This window comes from Bombyx mori, chromosome 24 (genome assembly GCF_030269925.1).
Source record: "Bombyx mori chromosome 24, ASM3026992v2".
Lineage (NCBI taxonomy): Eukaryota > Metazoa > Arthropoda > Insecta > Lepidoptera > Bombycidae > Bombyx > Bombyx mori.
This window is the reverse complement of record NC_085130.1, coordinates 11,265,121-11,283,584: the sequence shown is the minus strand read 5'-3', so window position 1 is coordinate 11,283,584 and position 18,464 is coordinate 11,265,121. Positions and strand designations below refer to the sequence as shown.

General features: G+C 38.0%; 1 protein-coding gene and 2 long non-coding RNA genes across 4 annotated transcripts; 2 read left to right on the top strand and 1 right to left on the bottom strand.

Annotated features, from left to right (window-relative positions):
- Nucleotides 1-368: 368 nt before the first annotated feature.
- On the bottom strand, nt 369-8,739 carry LOC134201281 (uncharacterized). The gene is made up of 3 exons (XR_009976505.1): nt 8,203-8,739; nt 5,229-8,116; nt 369-1,039 (listed from the first exon to the last, which is right to left on the bottom strand). It is a non-coding gene; the product is annotated as an uncharacterized LOC134201281 (long non-coding RNA).
- Nucleotides 3,399-4,160, top strand: LOC119630502 (uncharacterized). The gene is made up of 2 exons (XR_005246245.2): nt 3,399-3,677; nt 4,006-4,160. It is a non-coding gene; the product is annotated as an uncharacterized LOC119630502 (long non-coding RNA).
- LOC101744122 (zinc finger protein 14) lies at nt 8,489-18,396 on the top strand. 2 transcript variants are annotated; one of them, XM_012690851.4, is made up of 7 exons: nt 8,495-8,539; nt 8,709-8,820; nt 9,651-9,780; nt 9,945-10,103; nt 10,635-14,236; nt 16,864-17,047; nt 18,187-18,396. In XM_012690851.4, exons 2-5 carry the CDS (start codon nt 8,740-8,742, stop codon nt 11,624-11,626), a joined length of 1,362 nt encoding a protein of 453 aa, XP_012546305.2. In that variant the 5' UTR covers nt 8,495-8,539; nt 8,709-8,739; the 3' UTR covers nt 11,627-14,236; nt 16,864-17,047; nt 18,187-18,396. The 2 variants fall into 2 exon arrangements, with proteins under 2 accessions (XP_037875956.1, XP_012546305.2); XM_038020028.2 differs by having other exon boundaries at nt 8,489-8,820.
- The last annotated feature ends 68 nt before the right edge of the window (nt 18,397-18,464 follow it).

The window sequence follows — 18,464 nt, the reverse complement described above, 5'->3', positions numbered from 1 at the left end:
ATTTATTATTATAACTTAAAAAAAAATTACAATTCCTTCACTAATTAATCGAAAGGAACTTCGTTCCATCCGGGTGTCCCTTGACACCTCTGAAGTTTTTTTATAAATTGAACTACGATCAATTCACAAAATTGGTGAATATTTTGGAGCCCTATCTTAGAAAACAAGAATTCAATTACAGAATGCCTATTTCTGTTGAACGGTTATCCGTCTGCCTGAGGTAAGTTTTTGCATTGACTGTAATCTAGACTTTCAGAAAACTTTTATATAATTCGAATACAATCAAATTTTACATTTCCCCTTCACGACTCCAATATAATGGATATTTGGATGGATATACTTACACGAAATGATATTAAACAACATGATATTTCAATGTATTTATATTGTGACATTTAAAAAAACTAAAAACAAGAACATATCTGTAATGCTTGTATTCTAATGATTCTAGTAATCGAATTCACTCGTGTCAGGATCTGAAGAGTGTGGCCTGGAAACAGATTGTGGTATGTAAGGCAATGGTGGGTCCATAGATGAATAGCTGTTAGATATATAACTTGTCTCATAGCTTTTTGTTGTAGTATATAGGTTGACTGTAGACTTTTTCGTGCAAATTTTGAATGGAATGTATGAAAATGTTTTAGGTGCAGCGTCTGTCTCGTTTGCAGCGAGAGATGTCTTGAATGTGTTAATTTCTGTGAAACTGTTTAAAGTTGTTTGAGGAACAAAATATAAAGCCTGATTAGAATAATTATTATCCACATGAGGTGGTAGTGGTTGAGGTGCGAAAGATAATGTCTGATTAGAGTGTCTATTATCAAGGGAACGTGGTTGAAGAGGTGTCCTTAAGCTGTTTTCTGCGAAAGTTGGTATCAATGTTGCTGTATTTTGAAAAATGTTTGCAGAAAATGGGAACCTATAAAATTCCATGATTTTCATCTGAAAGCATTATCTCGGCTTCATTTACGATGCGGAAGATTTCACGCTTTATTTGAACTTGAATCTTGTGTGGCATTATTCGAACCGTTCGGCCCATGGTCTGAAAAAAACTCATTGTTGGATCATTTTCGTTTTCCTTGGATTCTAAATACTGCTGGTCTAATATATCAGACATTTTAAGCGGTTGCCGTTCATTGTGGGAAGTGGAGGTACAGTTCGCGGTGACGGCACAGACGGCGATTCAGCATTTGAGGGCTCAGCATCTGTAGTAAAATCCGAATCTTCAGGTGAACTTATCAAATTGGAAATTTGTGCCCTATCTTGAATAGCCGGATCCACACCGGACGATCCAAGGCGCTCCGATCGCGCGCGGCATGGAACGCGCTCCACGGAGCGTGAAATGTAGACGTGCCGCGCGCGATCCATGTGCGCGGCGGAGAGCGTGCGCTCCTCGCCGCGACGCCGCGATTAAGTGTATAATCTATGGTGCGATCCATTTGTTGTCGGTTTTTTGGTCACGCACAAAGGGGCCTCAGTCGCTTGGCGCGCGCGGTCTGGACGATTTAGAATCGCGTGATCCACCGTTATGGATAATTCGCAATGTATCTGTTTAATTTCCCTATATAGGGAGAATAAATGTTTGATTTGAAGACTACATTCCCGATCCTGCGGACAGAATGGAAAGCAGTCGACGCCGCCCAAAACACGTCATCTCGGATCCTCCCGATCCACTAACGGTGCTTCTAGGTACTTCAAGCACCGGTCACCGTTCTCGTCGAACCCGTCGCTTGCGACGAAGGGCTCGACGAGTAAATTAACTCCCAGACACAGCCCACTGAGTTTGTCGCCGGATCTTCTCAGTGGGTCGCGTTTCCGATCCGGTGGTAGATTCTGCGAAGCACGGCTCTTGCTAGGGTTCGTGTTAGCAACATCGTCAGGTTTGAGCCCCGTGAGCTCACCTACAAAAGTTAGGGTTACGCTGACATAGCCTCTCAAGGCTCTCAGCTTAGGTAGGAAAAAAAAAAAAAAAAAAAAAAAAGATTTGAAGTCATTCGTGCAAAATTAGCTTCAGCTCCATCATCAATTAACTCTTTGTCATGGAGTTAATAAGTACCTACAGTAACTCTATGCTCTTTGTAAAGTCGAGTCCCATATTCCAACCGCTTTTGAAAAATTGTTTTAACCCAATACTGTCTTTTTCGTTTTCGTAATTTTTGCCGTAATAGTCCGGGAGCCAGTGACAGATTTTCATGACCAAGTCCCTCCCAACCGAAAATTCGTAAAATGCATTAGGGACCTACACTATGAATACTCGCGACCTGCGCAGCTGCGACTCCGTGGGTGGGGCCTGCGGAGGCAGCCTCCCACGCATAGAGAAAAAAAAGTTTTTTCAGTCATTTCCTCCCATTTGAAATTTTGTCAGATTATAGTTAACCTAGTATTTTGAAGGAAAAAAAAGTCAGCTGGCCATAACATGGTGGATTATACGTCAGCTGGCTGCTTGAACATGAAAAAAAAAATATATATTCAATGATTTCCTCTCAACTAAAAATTTACCTGGTGATCGTTTATATACTACTATGAATGAAAATTAATGTCAGCTTGCTGTATCTCAGTGGAAAGTTTGTCAGCTGGTACCTTGAAAGGTGTAACGCAGCAGCATCTATTACCTTTTTTTTTTTTTTAACACTGGGGAATCCATTTTCGGATACCCGGTCGAGGGGGGTAAGAGACCGGGTTATGTCGGACTCCGGCGCCTCCAGAGAAGAACAGGGAGAAGAAGAAGATAGGGGTCCTCCTCTTCTCCCAATTCCTGCCGGGAGACTACGCCTTGAGAAAGGCGCGCGAGGCACTGCACGGCGTCAGCCACCAAGAGCTACCCCGCAAAACCGACTACCGACTAAACCCCATCGAGCCCCACCACTCCGACTCCACGAAACCCACGGTACCGCACAATGCGCGTCGAAGGTTCGCCGTCGCCGTTACCCATCTTGTTAATAGGACGGCACTCCATCCCCGGGAAAATCCCGCAGGACGTCGTCTCGGAGACACACCGTGAGCGGTGCACAGGAGTCACCTACTGAATCTTAACAGCTAACGACCTTTTTCTTGACTAGTGTGTGGTGGTGACAAATTTTACGAATATTTTGTAGCGCAGGAGCAGTGCTCCGTGTGGGCGTGGACACATGTCTACGGTGCAGCGCCGGCTACCGTGTAAGGGCGCAGCGCCGCTACCGTTACAACTACAACTACAACCGCGGCACTGTGCAGCATACGGTGCACCGCGCTGACACACGCGCCTATGAAGTCCTGAATTTCATAATAGTACAGACCAACGAATAAATAGATTATTTATTCGTAGGTACAGACCAACGAATAAATAGATTATTTATTCGTAGGTACAGACCGTACAATCAGTACTTGTCAATGTCATACTTTATGGGCATGCCGACCTAATGGGGTTGGCAACTGTCAAAGTGGCGCTGGTGTGCATTGTTCCCATAACATTCAATATTTGTATTGGAATTTTTGATTAAAAATTATTTTAAGCACAATGACGCGTTGTTTTGTACCAATATGCTCAGAAATTGGAGTACATCAATTCCCGAAGGACAAGAAAATTGGAAGACTGTGGTTAAAGGCCATTTGACGCGAAAAAAGTACTCCCACAAAAAGTTCGAGGTTATGTCGTAAACACTTTGTGGAATCTGACTATGAAAACATTAGTAAATACACAGGTATGCTTCTTTCTGTCAAATATATATAATGCATGACTAGGTGTAGCACACATCTTTGTTCTCTTATTAAAAAAATCCAATAATAATTAGTTAGGCACACTATTAGTTGCTAACATGTTTGCAAGTAGATTTATGCTGTAAGGAACCTTTTAACAAACACAAAATCAGACTGGAGGAAACACATTCCTCATGGGCTGTTGTTCATTATCAGCTGTTACTATTGAAAGTTCTATCTAAATCGCTGCATCCATTGCAATAACAAATATTTTGAAACTATGGTCAGGTTTCCTTGTGATAGTATATTTAAATGTTATTCTTTGTGTTGCAGGTGTCAAACATTAACATAAATATCTGAAGAAAGGTGCTATGAAGAAAGGTCTATATTTTCATGGAATATGAAACCAGTTTCTGAAGAAACAAAAAGTAGAGAAGTTACTTATGTAATTTTAGAGAAGGAATTGTCAATAAAAATAATTAAAAATATTCCTGATTTTTTATTTCGACAAGTGTGTATAGTTATAATACAGATATTCTTCATACAATGCTTCTTTGAAAGTATTTTCACAAAAGATATCTAATTTATTTAACATATTATTTATAAAATTATTGTCTTTTTCAACATAAATCACTTTGATGTCCTTGTAGGTGTAAATGACCAAGTTGCAGTATGTTTTGCCTGAGCAGTATAACTGTCCTTGGATTTGTTAATAATATGGGCAGGTTTTTTTCGAGACAATATCCCGTTACATTGTTCTAAGTAAGGCACCGTTGATATATTTATTTCATGTTTTCTGCTAGCGTATGGACATTTCATTTCAATTATAGCTTCTTCGCCCAACACACCATCAGGAGATGCAGTAAGATATGGGCACTCTTGGCTATTGAAAATGCCACATGGCTCCACTAGCAAATCATATATATTAGCATATTTTGCTGGAGCATTTTTTTCATTTTGTTTCAAAATTAAAATTTTGGTCATGTAGCTCTAATCTGAAAAAAGTAAAATAATACATTAGTTGGTAGGTAATGTGTGTAATATGAGCAATTATTTTTGCACATGCTACAAGGAATAAAGTTCCTAAGGTACACAATTTAATATTATTATTATAATAGCTACCGGAAACAGTTTGAGAGAAGTTTTCTAAGTTAAAATAAAACATCAACATTGTACCTTTCGACAAAATCCACTTTTTTTCTTCGTAAAGATGCAACACGTTTTCTCAACTCCTCCTTTAATTCTTTAATTATCCAGTTGGAATACATGTTGTAAAACTGTTTAGCACTACTTAGAAAGTAATAAGAACCGTATCAAAGTCACAAAATGCCAAAATATCACGAACGCAAAACACACAAAATGGCGGCTCTCTGTGACAAGGGAACAAGCTACGCTGGCGACATCTGAGAAAAGCTTTAACCGGCCAACCCCATTAGTGGTGGGCTATGAATCATCGTGACTACAGACTATGAACTATCGAAATTTTAAATAAAACAGTTTAAAATTAATTTATTTGTTAATTCTATTGTATATTTTAATATTATGACATTACTTACTTTTGTATTATTATTATTATTATTGAATTAGTCTTCTATCTCTCTTTCTTCTAATCTTCTTCTTCTCTTCTCTAATCTTTTTTAAAAGGTAAATCACAAATCCCAGGTGTTCAGTTAAAGATCGATAAAAAATTTGCTAGTCAGAGGGTTCACATAGAACGATTAATAAGGCTAACAAAAACTTATTTAATATTAAAAAATGAACTAAATTATTTTTATGTACCTTTACCATCTAAAATATTTTTCATATGTGAGTCGTCTATTATCAAAGGTGGCAATCTGTGCATTTGGACAAAAAAATGTTACTGATATGTCAATACAGATTGATTTGAATATAATCGTCTCCTTCAAAGAATACGGTTCAAAACCTGCATTAAATAAAGGTTAAGACTTAACCTGTTATTTATCTAAGATGTCGTTCAGAAGAGTTTTGTGACTGCCAATGGAATACAAAGTCAATAATTCGTTTTTCTGATTTACCAATAATTGTCCAAAAATCACATTGCCGGCTTTGATAATAGTCGACTCATGTGTAATGTTATGTAATTTTCGAGAAGGAGTTTGTCAATAAAAACAAAAAAAAGACGTATGGCACTCGGAGACTGCCGCGGTAAAGCTATTGCATAGCATTTTTTATCAACTTATGCAATTATAAATCGAGAATAATAATTTAATATTAAAACAACAATAAAATAAGATCCGGCGAGAAATTTAGTGGGCTAACTTTCAATGAATCTGCTACATTGTGAGAATTGCATTTTTGCCGCGCACTCACTAGAGGGCGCTACATGGGATAAAGACACGCTTTTGGATGCTAGTTCTAACTCTCATTCGCGCGAATCAACGGCTTAGTTGGTTTATTTTTAATGCCACTCCAATCACTGAATGAGTAGTAGGAGTAGTTATAAAATTCTTCGACTAAGCGATAGAAAATGGCACGCCCAACGCATTGTAATGTCATATAATTCCGTTTACATTTCCGTTTGTCGCCGATAGATGGCGCTTGACGCAAAAGCTGAATCGCGCTATCGTTCTGTTACTTACGAAATTATATTACATATTTTGGTAGTACATAAATCGGTGCTTCGACTTCTTACTTTAAACACTACACAAGCGCAACGTGTGAATGTGTTGAACGCGAGCTACATAGTAGGCGTAGTGAGGAGTGAAAAGTTTTTTCGTTACGGAATTTCACGATTCCGCTCTCAAGGCCCGCAATAAAATCTATGCAATAGCTTAAAAATATTACTGATTTTTTAATTCGACAAGTGTCTATAGTTATAATACAGAGATTTTTCATACAATGCTTCTTTGAAAATATTTTCATAAAATATATCTAATTTATTTAACATATTATTTATAAATTTATTGTCTTTTTCAATATAAATCACTTTGATGTCCTTGTAGGTGTAAATGACCAAGTTGCAGTATGTTTTGCCTGAGCAGTATAACTGCCCTTGGATTTGATAATAATATGGGCAGGTTTTTTTTTTTTTTTTTAAGGACAATATCCCGTTGCATTGTTCTAAGTAAGGCACCATTGTTATATTAATTTCATGTTTTCTGCTAGCGTATGGACTTTTCACTTCAATTATAGTTTCTTCGTCCAACACACCATCAGGAGATGCAGCAAGATATGGGCGCTCTTGGCTAATGAAAATGCCACATGGCTCCACTAGCAAATCATATATTATCATATATAGCAAATCATATATTTTTTCATTTTGTAAGCCATGAGTCGTTGCCCTAGAAGTGAAATGTTCTTTATTTAACAATTCACTTGCGTATTTCACCATTGTTGCATTTCTTAAATGGCATATTGTGTGGTAATGGCTGGCTGTGATGCGGTTTTTGGAGTTATACTTCTTTAAGCGCGTTATGAAAATTTTATGAGAGTGAAATTTTACGATGCGCGCGCACCGTGACACAAAATTAACAGAATTAAGTTGCCCACTAAATCTCTCATTACAATACGACCGACGTAACTTGGCGAGTCTGAATATAGCCGCAGGTGAACTTTCGCGCATGTACACTCGTAAAAAAAGTGTTATTAGCATTCATTTTTGAGTAATATAAATGACAAAATTATTATTTAATATAATTCATACTAAATATTATTAAATTATTAACGTTAAATATTTATTATTATTTATTTAAAATTTAAAAAAAAGAAATAAATTTAATAAAAATAAAGTATAACTTCTTACGCGCGTACATAAGTACACGCACCCTTTTTTTCTGTACTCATGCTAGTGGGAGCCCTCAATAGTCAAATTTGGATTTCGTTGATTTCTTCTGGAGTTATTTCTAGCAATTTTAGATTTTTCAATAGCTGTTGTTCAGGATGAACAGATGTGTGGTCATGGTCATTAGTTAGTGCGCATGGGTTTGCTGGTTCATAAAGTTGTTTTAAAGGCATGTGTGAATTAGGAAAACCAATTATTAAATTTCTGAGTAATGTATTATAACTTACTTTGTTCAGAGTTTTCAGAGGATAAGGCTCAAATATTACTTTCTTTTTCTTACTCATTTTTCTGCGTGGACTGGGTACCAGTGTAAATTTTATTTTGGTATATGGAATTGTTGTAATTTTTGTGTGCACACTTCAGAAGTATAAACTTTTCATGTACCATATTCTCAATTCCTAGTAAGAGAACAACAACATGCTTACAAACGGCATTCACACCACTTCCCGCAGGACATTCACATTTGGGATTCTACAGGATTCCCATCCTTATGAAGTTTGATATTAACTTCATACTGCAGGTTCCTCATTGTTTTCCTGCAATGTCCTTTCACATAAGTATAATCACCAACAACAGAAGACCTGGCCGTTAGTAAATGCCGGCTTTCATATAGCTCATTGGCCATGCTTGATTTCTTCAGTGCTGAAAACAAAATGAAAGTAAAAAAATAGGAGATTGAGAGTATGAGTAACTTACACTTGTGAATTCCCTATCTATTAATAACTTACTAGTTTACATAATGCCTTAATGCTGCTGTACGCTGGCGACATCTGAGAAAAGCTTTAACCGGCCAACCCCATTTGTTGAGTTTTGTTATCTTTTGTTATTATTTTTAGTTTCTTGATGGCATAATGCCAATGAGAATGAAGAAAACAGTTTTGAACGTCGTGATTTAGTAAGGTTTGTAATTAAATTAAACCCAATTATATGTTACATTAGCATCTAGGAACTTCGATAGCTACTACAACCCTAGGAATGTCAGTTTGACATATTTTATTATAATATTTTATGTCGCAGAGATCAAGCTATCATACATGAAGTAGCACTGTTTATAAACAAAAAAAAGTAATTGGAATTTAATATGTAGTACACATCGTTTAAATATGTATAATTGCCCATACTATCTAAATTCATAACGATTATAGTAAATAGTGTTGAATAATATTCGTTTGGAATTGCAATTAATTAATCCGCATTGTCAATAATAAATAAAAATGAATGCTAATATCTGCAGGTGTTGTTTAACAAAAAACTGTTCTATTAAAATGAATGAAGAGTATTGTCTTAACTTACCCGGCGAGACAGAAATATACGAAAATATTTTACGTGAAACGTTTGATATTATCGTAAGTTAACAAAAGTAACACTTAATAAAAACGTGTTCATGCGATAGGTAATAAATTACGTTCTTGTTGTTTAAATAATTAAAATTCGCGCGAGATCCATACGAATATATTAAGATATTTAGTTTAAAAAATGTAATTGTGTGTGTGTATGTTTGTTTGGCTAAACTTTCCTTTTTGGTCCGTCGACCAAATATTAAATAATATAATATAAATATTATGAAGTGTAATAATAAAAAAGTACACTGTACAAAATAAGTACATTTTGTCAAGCAGCCTTAAGCATTAATCAGTTACAATTATTATAATTTTTTTTATTGCTTTGATGGGTGGACTAGCTCACAGCTCACCTGGTGTTAACTGGAGCCCATAGACATCTACAACTTAAATGCGCCCCCCACCTTGAGATATAAGTTCTAAGGTCTCAAGTATGGTTACAATGGCTGCCCCACCCTTCAAACCGAAATGCATTACTGCTTCACCGCAGAAATAGGCAGGGCAGTGGTACTTACCCGTGCGGACTCACAAGAGGTCCTACCACTAGTAATTACGGAAAGTATAATTTTACGGGTTTGATTTTTATTACACAACGTTATTCCTTCACAATGGAAGTCAATCGTAAACATTTGTTGAGTATGTATTTCATTACAAAAATTAGTACCCACCTAGGATTCGCACACCGGTGCATCACTCAACATGAATGCAGCGGACGTCTTATCCTTTAGGCCACAACAACTAAATATCCCAATACAACTGTAACTTTTAATTAATCCAAATTTTCCATTTAAAAAAATTGGTATAATATTTATTCAACATCATTACCCAATTTCCAGTTATATCAACACAAAAGCACACAGAAATACATATGCAAGGGTTGCGTGGTAAAATTGCATGATGCCACAATCTTCAAGCAGCAAGTTTTGAGATCTGAAGAAGCATTCTTAGCTCTAATTCATCACCAAGGTATAGAGTAAGAGTCCGCTTTTTCAAAAAAAGAACCAAGAAATTGTACAGCTTACAAACAATATTACTACAGCTTGATAGAAGCTGCTAGAAGTTCCTTACTGATGAAGCAGGCATCGCGGGGGAATTAAATTATAAAATTCAGTAAGTTGATTTTGTTACAGAATCCTCATCTCATCTTGGCTCAGTCAAGCAAGAGATACCAGATGATGACACTAATGAGAAGAGTGCTGTGGCTGATGATGTGATAAATAATGGGTGTCTTATCAAAGACAAGCAGGTACCGCATCGCAGAAAAATTGGTGATACGGTTCCAAATGATGGTAAGTGTTATAGTGATTATTAAGGTCCCATCCTGAATTGTAATGAAAGTTATGATTTCTAGAAAAATGATACATAAATTATTTATAAATAGCACTTTTTAAATACATTTTGGGCACATACATATTTCTTGTACAATAGAAATCAGAGTCCTAGAGAGATATACTTAAATATGTTTTTAATGTATATATATAAATAATCAACAGACAAACCTGTTTGTCCAATAAATATTTCTCCGATGTGAGGATTGAACCTGCACCTCTTAGTCTAGCTGTTAGGGCTGCTACGGTAATTTTATTAGCATTTTTTTTATCAAAGCTCTTCTCAATGTATACGCCAATGGACATCAATATGTGAATGCAGCCGGTCGCCTTGAGACATGAGGTCGAAGTCTCAAATGTTTTAACTGTTATCTTCTTCTAACTGTGGAACGCATGGTAGTATAACTGTTGAAATAGATAGACCCTTTTGAAGTCGACGTAGCATTAATATTATTTGTTTTTGTGACGGTCAATTTTCAAATTCATTCACAGCCAAGAAACCGATGCTTAAGGCAAACAGGAAATGCCTTAAAAAGCAATCTCCGAATACAATTCAAAAGGAAAATACTTTGAAATTAATAAAAAACTCAAACATGTGCTTGTTTAAGTCGTTTAAGACGAAGTTCGGATGCTACCAATGCGGCGAACGTTTCCTAAATATCTTGGATTTACGGGAACATTCCCGCAGGCACACGGACACTAGGAAAACGGAGACCGGGGTCATGAACCTCAAGGGCGTGTCGTGTCTGAACGCCGAAATATCCGATCTCGAATGCAAACTGTGCTCTAAAGACCTCAAAGGTCTGGCCCAACTGCAGACGCACCTAATCGAAGCCCACGGCATAAAGTTCGAAAGTCCCAAGCACTATTTAGTGCCGTACGAGATTCGAAACGGCTTTCGCTGTACCATATGCGGTCAAAAGTTCGAGAGCTTTCTGCGTTTGCACATCCACATGAACAGCCACTCTTCAAACAATGTCTGCGAGGTCTGCGGGGTCTCGTACGTGAACCGGACCAGTCTCAGGGTCCACGTTCAAGGTCAGCACCGAGAGAAGAAATGCCCTCAATGCCCTATGGTGTTTCCGGGGAATTCGGCGAAATCGGCCCACTTGCACAAGGTCCACGCCAAGAAGCCGTACTTGAGACGCTGTTTGCATTGCGATAAGACATTCCCATACGCGTACCAGTTGAACGAGCACTGCGTTAGCGAACACGGCAGGAAGCGCGAGTCCCACTGCTGCCAAGAGTGCGGCAAGCTGTTCTTGACCCGGCAAAATCTGCGGATCCACACGAAATCGGTTCACGTCAGGGAACGCAAGCACGGCTGCGCTGCCTGCGACATGAGATTCTTCACGAAGTTCGATTTAAGTCGACACGAGGCGACGCACGAGGACGTCAGACCCTTCTCCTGCGCGAATTGCGAGACCAAATTCAAGAATAAGGAATCGCTGCGAAGGCATATTAAAAGGCAACATTCAATGTAGATCGAAATGGGATTACGCTGGATAATGATAGTGATAGGACCGGTCGTGATGGCGAAGCTCTAGGGTGGATATGTCCAGAATTGGACGGCAATGGGCTAATGATTCTTCTTATTCTGTGCCGCCGCGCACCGGCCTGCCAACGCCTTGTACATCATTATTACGCGCTTGATCATTATTTTAAAAACTGCGATATTTTCTAAGATACTGATCGAAATCAAATGATGTAAAGGGCATATTTCTTTTGAATTAAATACTTGTAATTAATAACGTATTTATTTCGACAGGGACTAATATATTTATAAAAACACCTTTACAAATAATGCTTTATTTTAGAACAAATTTGGTTAGCATAAAAAACGTTATGGACAGCCAACCATAACATATAGACAATAGATGGCATGTCATGGCGGGAAACAATTCTGTCATACATTATTTTAGCGAAACTTTAACCGCTCCCACAGCACACGCAGCGGAAGCTTTCAAAAGAAAACGAAAAAAAACGATTTTGAAACATTATTTATTAGTGCTTTGCTCGTATAGGTCTCTGCTTGCCTTCCTCAATAAATGGGCTATCTAACACGGAAATGATTTTTCAAATCGGACCAGTAGTTCCTGAGAATAGCGCGTTCAAACAAATAAACAAACAAAGAAACAAACTCCTCAGCAGTAATAAAATAGAAAATAGAAATAGAAAATCTGAAAAAATGGCGCTAAATTTGAAATCTGTTTTTTAAAACATTATATATCGACGCTTGAAAGGCAAACGTGACTACGCGTCAATGCGTGAACTTTACAGTAGACTAATTTAAAGTTGAAATAACTGAAAAAAAAATTTTTTTAACGAAACTAGCTGTAGTAGAATCTAGCTAGTAGCTGTAGGATTGAAATGATTTAACAGACCTAGATATATTTTATATTTTTTTTGCGCATCGAATATGGTTATTGCCTATCATTTATGTACAAAGCAGTTATTGTCGCTTAGTCACGTTTGCCTTTCAAGCGTCGATATATAAATCACATTCTCAAAAATGGTGCTAAATTAATCTGATATTTGAGTCGACTATTATCAAAGCCGGCACTCTGACTTTTGGACAATGATTGGTAAATCAGAAAAACGAATTATTGACTTTGTATTCCATTGGCAGTCACAAAACTCTTCGGAACGACATCTTAGATAAATAACAGGTTAACTATTAACCTTTATTTAATGCAGGTTTTGAACCGTATTCTTTGAAGGAGACGATTATATTCAAATCAATCTGTATTGACATATCAATAAATTTTTTTGTTCAAATGCACAGATTGCTACCTTTGATAATAGACGACTCATTTATAAAAATATCGAAATGACAAACTCGAAAATGGCGCTAAATTAATCTATTATTTAAAAAAAACAGAAATGACTCTCAAAAATGGCATTACGAAACCTGTTAATAAAATAAAAACATAAATGACATTCTCAAAAACGGCGTTCAATTAATCTGTAATTTAAAAAAACTAATCAGAGAAATGACACTAAAAAATGGCGCTAAATAAATCTGCTATTCAAAAAAAATGGAAATGACATTCTCAAAAATGGCGCTAAATTAATCTGTTATTTAAAAACTAATCACAAATGACACTCAAAAATGGCGCTAAATTAATCTATTATTTAAAAAAATCAGAAATGTCAGATCAGACGTGAGCTTAAATAAGTCATGTCAAGACGAACAAAACACAACGAAAAAAAAAGCTAAGTCGGTTGAGGTCTTTTCAAATTCTATAATTCATGTAGCAATTGATTCTATTATTACTTACATGAGACGCAGGTGGAATTATTAAACACGATACTTTATTTTGGAAATCAATCCCAAACACTTGTTTTGTACGATCATATTATGCATACGAGTAAATTCGAGTTAGGTTTATTTTAATTTATTAATTATCATTAGAGTAGGATAGAAAGACTTTCTACGTAAATGGTAATAAAAATAAATGGTTCAGGTTTTAAATATATTTTAACGACAGAAGTCACGATATATTGTTTTTCTCAACCCATAGCACACTTTGCTATGTTAAGACTTGTATTCATAACATTTCCACTTCTTACACTAGCGCTATGTCGGTGAATCTTCCAACAATAACTTGCTGCTTACAGACGGACACTTTTTCAACCCTGTCCCCTATACAAGTTGCTCCCTTTCTTGTTACTTTGACCTTCAGTGTGCTTAGTGCGAGTTTCTTAATGTTCTAGAAAGCGTAAAAGTTTAGCCAATTTTGTATGCAGTTGGAACAGCGCCCCTAGCGGCAAACGCATTCAAACGATCCCATTCCATACAAATATGAGCTAACTTTTACGCTATCGAGAACGTTAAAAAACTCGCACTAAGCACACAATGCGCTGACGGATGATCGGGAACCACTGAAGTATGAAACCTATAGGTCTATGTCGGGAACCTAGACATATTTATGACATCGACATTAGAAATTGACATATTATGTCATATTATGCATTATTTGTAATATTTTTATAGAAATATTTTTATTTTTATATGGAATATACGTTAAAGGATATATACGCTGATTGCGCGGAGATCAAAAGGAAAAAACCATATGATCATGTTAATGAAGGTTTGTTAATTCTGAATTACTTGCGTTCGTTTTTCCCTAACTCGATTTTGTGGATTAAATCACCGACCCAGGGATCACGGGTCAGTGAACAACAGCTGTCCCCCCTAAAGCGTCATCTCGAACCTTAATGATCTACATTCATGTCAAGACGGTATTCAAATTTCGAGGTCAATGTCCTTCAGTATTCTTTTGCGTATCAAGGCACCACCACTTTTTTATCCATCGAAGGAATTAAATCAAATCAAATCAAAAAAAAAATATTCAACATAAATGAAAGTACATACTTGTTGAACGTCAAAAGAACTACCGCCAGTTCACAAAAACTAACCTCTGTCCTAAGAAGAATTGGCAAGAAACTCAGCGGGCATGTCTTTTTTTTTATATTCATGACCTTCGTTCGCAACACTTGCGTATCGCCAGTTGATTCTCTAAATTTATCGCCTCAATTTCTGGTCACATATTAAAATAACTCTAAATAGGCGTGCATACGGTCTTTAATCGCGTGTCGGAATCACGAGCTCGAAAAGAATGTTTGGTTCCGTGTTCTCTCCAATGAATTCTGAGCATTTTCCTCCAGCACCATAAGGTCCAAGTGTCTGGGCCGTGAAGAAAAAACGGAGAAAAACGGAGAGGGAAAAAAGAACGAGTAACGAGCTGATTCTCGATCTTCCTTTTGTAACATTTCTTCTTCATCGGTTCTTTAGATTAATAAGATCCGCTGATGTCTTTGTTCTATAGTAACCGACAAACCAATGCCATATCCAAATTCACCGAAACTATAACACCTCTGTGGTTTGTTATTTCATCAGCGAGATTCGAACACCGTTGCATCGCTAGATACGAATGCACGGGACGTCTTATCCTTTAGGCCCCGACGACTTCAAATAAATAACTCAACACACTATTTTATAAACACTTATATAGTAAGTTACTATTGTTGATCGAAGTGTAGAGTATTATAATTTTAACAGGAAACAGAGAAAACAAAGTTAGCAACTAGGTGGTACTAATTATATTAAATTACGAAGATAATATTTTTATGTTAAACATTAAATTGGCGCGCGAATCTTGTCGACTGACGTCTAGTGACAGCCGCGCGTTCGGGAATTCCGATTGTGCCCGAACACTATGGAGGGTAGAGGCAAGGCGTTTTTGCAGGATAGCCGTCGGAGCCCCGTGGTTCGTCAAGAACGTCGACCTCCATTACGACCTGGACTCCATCAGTAATTATTTACAGTCGGCGTCGATGCGCCACTTCGATAAAGCGGCACGACACGAGAACCCTCTCATCGTGGCCGCCGGTAACTACATTCCCGATCCTGCGTAAAGAATGGAAAGCAGTCGCCGTCGCCCAAAACACGTCATCTCGGATCCTCCCGATCCACTAACGGGCTTCTAGGTACTTCAAGCACCGGTCACCGTTCTCGTCGAACCCGTCGCTTGCGACGAAGGGCTCGACGAGTAAATTAACCCTCAGACACAGCCCACTGAGTTTCTCGCCGGATCTTCTCAGTGGGTCGCGTTTCCGATCTGGTGGTAGATTCTGCGAAGCACGGCTCTTGCTAGGGTTCGTGTTAGCAACGTTGTCAGGTTTGAGCCCCGTGAGCTTACCTACTAGTTAAGGTTACGCTGGAATAGCCTCTCAAGGTTACCAGCTTAGGCAGGAAAAAAAAAGAAGGAGAACCGTCTCATAAGGGAGAAGCTTGAAAAATTGTCCCACTTTCAGCACTAAATAACAATTCAACAATCCTCCAGAACGGCGCTAGCATAGGCATAGGGTATGATATGAATTGAGCAGCTGTTAACTGATTGAAATATGCTGAGTTAGGAAATTTAATATATTTAATGATTAGAGTAGTTAGTGACAGTGTAATATACAAGACCTCACATGTTTACGTAGTCCAAACTAATTTCGTCAATATAACCTAAAATTATTGCTGTGGTAAAACGTGGAGACATCGGTTGCATTTTCTCTACAGCTTTAAATAAAATACTTTTTGTAATTTTGTAGTGCTTACAGTTCTTTCGTCCTTTTTTTATTTTTCTATCTTATTCTAAAAACTTTCAGCGCCTTTCTTAAAATTTACCCGGCTGCTACTGTAGCGCCACCCTTATTTAGCAGATTTTAACGGGCACTTTTTCACACACAGAGACGGTTCTCCTTACCTCTACCCTCCATACCAAACACGCCCGAGTGCGACTTGAGGTGCCAATGTTGCCACACTACACCTTTTTTTTTGTGTCGATGGGGAATCCCAGTCTTTACGAATACCCTACCGAGGGGGGTCGGATCAAGTTATGTCGGACTCCGCGCCTCTAGTGGAAAAAGAGGAAGAGGTCGCGAACCGAAGTCCGCGCCCTCCCCCAATTAGTCATAGGAGACTACGCCTTTAGAAAGGCGCGTTGGGCTAAGTTAGGCTCTCCCCAAACCCGCCCAGCTTAACGACTACCGACTAAACCCCAACGAGCTCCTTCACTCCGGCTTGGCGGGCACCCAGGTACCGCCATGTGCGCGCCATGGGTTCGCCTTCGCCGGCTCCCACCCCAATGTTACGTTGGGCGGTATCTGCTGCCACACTACATCTCAGGATTTTATTCACACCATATTATATTCTGAATCAATACAGAAATAGCGAAGAGAATCGGCAGCGAGTACAGAACGCTGCCGACGTACGAAAAAGGTCTTTACGAAGAAGTGTTTAAGAGGCACTATTCTCTGCACGATAACGAGCTGCTGAAATGCCGATGGACACAGTACAAGAAACATTTGGAGGGTAGGGTGTTTGCGCCCTTCCAGTTTCCCGACGTGAGGTGATCAAACATTTACTAGCTCTACTTAATCTGTGGTATAACGCATGAGGATTGTTCTAGAAACATATCCATAGCGAGATGTGAAAGGTTATTTGGTTTAAGCGATATTTCGCTTAGCACGCGACATTTATCTTTGTAATAATTACAGGTCCGTTTTATTTGGTATTAGTATCAACAGTTCGATGCTTTTAATTAAACTTCAATTAAGCTTACTCCATTCTAATAGCCGAAGAAGTTTTTATTATAATATTATTTCCAAACTTTAAGCTTTAAATGGCTCTCCTTTAAAGTTGCAAGAAGATCCTTTAAATCAAATAGCCTTACACCTCTCGATATTTTAAGTTGCCGCCCTAACACTGTTTTGCCTTGTTTGAATTCCCATAACCATTACAATGACATGACGAATGTATTTTGACTCTCCATTTCAGAGGTCTGTCCATATGCACTATATTTTGACCGTGTGTCAATGTGCTTAGTGAAAGTTTTTTAACGTTCTCCATTGCGTAAAAGTTAACTCAAATTTGTATTGAGCAGGGTGGCGTCGTTAGTCTGGTTGTAGTGTTGACTGCGGGAACCCCTCCACTCTGACCGGGTTCTGACCCCGGACAGAGATCGGACGTCGGGTGTAACAGTGCAGGAGAGTCGTTTAGTGCGGTAGGGCCATAAAACATCCTTGGGCCGTGGTCTGCTTCCAACATCTGCAGATCGTCAAGTCCCACATACTCCACGCGCTCCATACCGCGAAGGAGGGTCGGCTCCTGCCCGAAAAAAAAATGTATAGAGTTGGTATAGCGTCCCTAGTGGCAAACGAAGGGAAGTTGTTTCAACTTCAAACAAATTTGAGTTAACTTTTACGCGATGTCTCGTGCCCTAAGAAGAAGCGAACAAAAAAAATCAAAATCAAACATTTTTTTTATTCATCATAAATGAAAGTACATACTTGTTGAACGTCAAAAAGAACTACCGCCAATTCACAAGAACTAGCCTCCGTCCTCAGAAGAACTGGCAAGAAACTCAGCGGGCGTCTTTTTTTTTAAATATTAGATATTTTTTTTAATATTACATTTTTTTTTAGTTATTCATTTTTACAATGAGTATTATAACGTAAAACCGTATCAACAAATACGAGTGATTTTCAGAGATCTTCACTTCTACAACTGCGCCATTCGATTCTTGCCGTCCGAATCGATACATCGCAGAACCAAATATGGATTTAAATTGAAACCCGGACCTGGCGTCGACGACTTTGGCCAGATGCCCATACCGCAAGAGCTAATCATTAAACGTTTTTAAACGAATTTATTATTGAGATGTTATTATGTTTTTTAATAAACTTTTTTTTAAATTTTTGTTGATTTCATTATTTTACTTCTGTCTTGATTAGAGTCGGCCCTTTAGGCCTATGTTTATCCAGAGC